This window comes from Bison bison, unplaced genomic scaffold (genome assembly GCF_000754665.1).
Source record: "Bison bison bison isolate TAMUID 2011002044 unplaced genomic scaffold, Bison_UMD1.0 scf7180017864361, whole genome shotgun sequence".
Classification (NCBI taxonomy): domain Eukaryota; kingdom Metazoa; phylum Chordata; class Mammalia; order Artiodactyla; family Bovidae; genus Bison; species Bison bison.
The window spans coordinates 553,266-557,551 of NW_011494933.1; the positions used below are offsets into that span (position 1 = coordinate 553,266).

General features: G+C 42.5%; 1 protein-coding gene across 1 annotated transcript in view; it reads left to right on the forward strand.

Moving 5' to 3' along the window:
- Positions 1–4,286, forward strand: part of SEC24D (SEC24 family member D) — a 116,317-nt gene that overhangs the window by 99,556 nt on the left and 12,475 nt on the right. Inside the window, exons 17-18 of the mRNA XM_010855231.1 lie at positions 898–1,036; positions 1,799–1,917. Coding sequence (XP_010853533.1) covers positions 898–1,036; positions 1,799–1,917 — 258 coding nt within the window. The remainder of the gene's footprint in view (positions 1–897; positions 1,037–1,798; positions 1,918–4,286) is intronic.

Sequence of the window (4,286 nt, forward strand, 5' to 3'; positions counted from 1 at the left end):
CTCAGAATGGACTGGTTGGATCTCCTTGCAGTCCAAGGGACTCTGAAGAGTCTTCTCCAACACCACAGTTCAAAAGCATCAATTCTTTGGCGCTCAGCTTTCTTCACAGTCCAACTCTCACATCCATACATGACCACTGCAAAAACCATAGCCTTGACTAGATGGACCTTTGTTGGCAAAGTAATGTCTCTGCTTTTGAATATGCTATCTAGGTTGGTCATAAGTTTTCTTCCAAGGAGTGTCTGGTAATTTCATGGCTGCAGTTACCATCTGCAGTGATTTTGGAGCCCAGAAAAATAAAGTCTGACACCGTTTCCACTGTTTCCCCATCTATTTGCCATGAAGTGATGGGACCAGATGCCATGATCTTCGTTTTCTGAATGTTGAGCTTTAAGCCAACTTTTTCAGTCTCCTCTTTCACTTTCATCAAGAGGCTTTTTAGTTCCTCTTCACTTTCTGCCATAAGGGTGGTATCATCTGCATATCTGAGGTTATTGATATTTCTCCCGGCAATCTTGATTCCAGCTTGTGTTTCTTCCAGTCAAGCGTTTCTCACGATGTACTCTGCATATAAGTTAAATAAGCAGGGTGACAATATACAGCCTTGAAGTACTCCTTTTCCTATTTGGAACCAGTCTGTTGTTCCCATGTCCAGTTCTAACTGTTGCTTTCTGACCTGCATACAGGTTTCTCAAGAGGTTTCAGTCAGTCAGTTCAGTCGCTCAGTCATGTCTGACTCCTTGCGACCCCCTCAAGAGGTTTAGTCTTTAGCAATAATAGGAAAAGCCTGTTGGGGGGTTTAGAGGTCTTGGAGCTGTGCATGCTGTCCTGTGCATGTAAGTAAGACCAGGCTAGCTTGGGTGGACGTGCTAACCTGCAAACACGTTGCCTCTGCAGTGTGCCGTGCTCTACACAACTGTCAGCGGTCAGAGACGACTTCGGATTCACAACCTGGGCTTGAACTGCAGCTCCCAGTTGGCGGATCTGTATAAGAGCTGCGAGACAGATGCCCTCATCAACTTCTTCGCCAAGTCAGGTAACTCTCTGCTAATCCTGGGGTGCAGAGTACCTTGCCTAGTGGTTCAGGCAGCCTTGTGGGTTAAACCAAGTTAGTAGCTAATAGGTCTTGGGATGGTATAGCCTTCTGGTGGGTAAACTCGGAATTTATAAAAGCAGAGGGTGAAGAATAAGAGTCAGCATTTCTAAGTCTAGACAAATAAGAACACTGAGTCCTTCCCAGGGCAACAGAGTTGAAATTGAGGAAGGTGATCCTGAGACTCATGATGGTGTGCCAGTGTGTCCTGAGGCACATGGAGATAATGGAAGAATAGGGTCCCTCACATGAGACTGAACTGGATTAGCCTTACCAAGATAATTAGGAAGTGGTAGGGGCCCGAGGTGGAGTTTCCTGGCTGCTCCTCCCCTCCTTGTCCCAAACCCCAGCTGAAATTCTACACTGAACTTTGGAAGAGCAGTCCAGCCCATAGGAGTTCAGAACATTAGAGATGGTGAACTGGTCTTGCTTTTCTCTATGAGTAGAGTCCTGTTTCTAATCTTCTGAGGACGAAGCTGGACCGATTTCCTGCCTTTTGTTATAGGTAGGCTACTGTTTTCCCTTGGCTAAACCATCACACTTACTCAAGAGGAGAGCCTTATCCAATGACCTTAACATTTTAAAATGCTGTTATTCCTGGCTGAGCGGTCTGAAGATAATAGCAATTTGTTCTTTGATTACATTTGGAGGGATTCCTTTCTGAGCTAAACCTTTTATGCCCTTTTCATTGTTTTGTGCAAACAGCTTTTAAAGCCGTTCTTCACCAACCCTTGAAGGTCATTCGGGAAATTCTGGTTAACCAGACTGCCCACATGTTGGCCTGTTACCGGAAGAACTGTGCTAGTCCTTCTGCAGCCAGCCAGGTAAGTCACCCGCTGTCTTCAGGGACCTGCTCATGCCGTGCTCTGCTGCCGAGGCTGCTGTCGTCTGGGCACTGAGATGCTGTCTGGTGAGCTGCAGCTGAGAACACTGGGGGTGCCACTGGGGGACCACGGTATTTTTATGTGTGAAAGTCGCTCAGGTATGTCAGACTCTGCAGCCCCATGGACTGTAGCCCGCCAGGCTCCTCTGTCCATGGGATTCTCCAGGCAAAAATACCGGACTGGGCAGCCATTCCCTTTTCCAGGGGATGCTCCCAACCCAAGAATTGAACCCAGGTCTCTCCTACATTGAAGGTGGATTCTTTATCAGCTGAGCTACCAGGGAAGCCTGTGGTATTTTTACAGCCAACATTAAAAAAAACTTAGTGGCCTTACAACATGCAGGAACCTCAAATGTGTGTGCATATTGTGCTGACAGTCACTACATTACGTAAAACAAAAGAATATTATATGTAAGAAATGTCAGTATAAATCAGGTTTTCTTTTGCATATAGATGACGGATATTACATTGTGAAATGGGGAAGCTTAAATACTTTTTGGATATATTAACAATCAAAGTTGACACAAGCTAATGGCAGAAATGACTTATCTATATTTTATAAACACAAAACTTATAAATTCTGAAGTTCTTTGTATTTAATAGTTAATAATAGGGAATTCCCTGGCAGTCCAGTGGTTAGGACTCTGTGCTTTCACTGCAGGGGGCACAGGTTTGATCCCTGGTTGGGAACTAAGACCCCCATGCTCACAGCCAAAAAAACAAAAAATTAATAATAGGTATGAAGAGTTTTGAAAAAAACTGGCTAATAACTTGAAATTTTAGAAGATCTTTTAAATAAATCTGACTCATGAAAACAAAAGACAAAAAAAAAAAAAGGCAGAACCTCAGGCCCACACTTATTTTTGCATCTGTTCTCTTTTTCATAATCTTTCCCATCATAGCTAGATGCCATTTTTCATAGCTGTGTATTGAACATCTGAACCCAGAATCAAAGAAGACAGCAATAGGTGGGAGACTTTCTGGTTAATTCTTGTCCACAGTGACACCTGAAACCCCATCTAAAGCAACCCTTCAGCAGCAACAATAGTAGAGATACATCTGGGGCCAAATTCATAATCTGGGTAATGCAGGAAATTAAAAGACTGTTATTAGTTTGGACTTTTTACAGAAATCCCTTTGCTGTCCAGAGGGATTAAAGTAGCCATCCATTCTTTCATCTCCTGCTGATAATCACAGAGGCAACTCTTAGATCTGTGTGAGTCCGCCCTCTTTGTTACTCAGAGGGTTTGCCTCTTCAATAAACTCAGCGTCAGTCCCATTTCGGAACATCCTGCACAGAGCCCCCCAGGAGCTCCTGGGTACAGGCCAGTCAGGACCACTGCACCCCCCAGTCTCACTGTTTTGGAGCTCTGGCAACATTGCTCTGTGTTTGGAGTGTCTCACACGTCAGGAGGACTTGCTGAAGAAGAACAGGTACAGTTAGTGAGCTCTAAGGAAGTTTATTTGCTACAACAATTGGATTCAAAAAACCTTACATTAAAAACAAATCTGTTGCCTGCTTAGGGAAGAAATAAAACTGGTCGGTTCCTTCTGGTTTAAAGTTATAAGCTTTGCCTTTACTACTAGATCATCTGTTTGCACAGTTTATTTCTGGAGTGACAGCATTCTGATGCCAGTCTGTTTCTGAAAAAAGTAGATAAAGATTATTCCTGTTCTTCTGGAGATTTTTCTTTCTCCATTAGCACATTTCAGCTGTACCTTTACCCATCAGGGAGTAGGGAAAATGTAGAGATGATAATACTGTTAGTAACAATGATATATTAAAAATACACCATTATTTAACAGAATGGCTAGACTTGAGGTTTTTCTCAGAGAATATAACTTCAAATTTGGTAGTCTTTCCATAGTTCACTTGCAAGAAATTATTTCCATGGTGAAATTTGTAAAGGAATTCTGTTTTATTCAATACTACAGAGCTCAAAGTTTCCTTGGTCCAAGCAAGACTGTTAAGGAGCTGTGTACTTGCATTATATGAACTGAACCTCAGGAGATACGCTTTTACTGAATTGCCAGGGCCAGCACAAGGTTGATGCAAAAGAGGAGCTTAAGGTGCAAAATTTAAGGAGGCACCCATTCTGCAAGTCATAGGATAGATGCTGGGTTAAGACATATAATATAAAACAACATTAAAACAATTTTTAACCTTACATAAGCAATGTAGCTTCCTTTTTTATTAAATATAACAACTCACTGTCCCAAACGTAAATATATTACATCATATGGGAGTACACTGACTTCAGGAGGTAAGTCGCATCACCTTAACTGGAAAGTAATAGTTTTTTTTTTTTT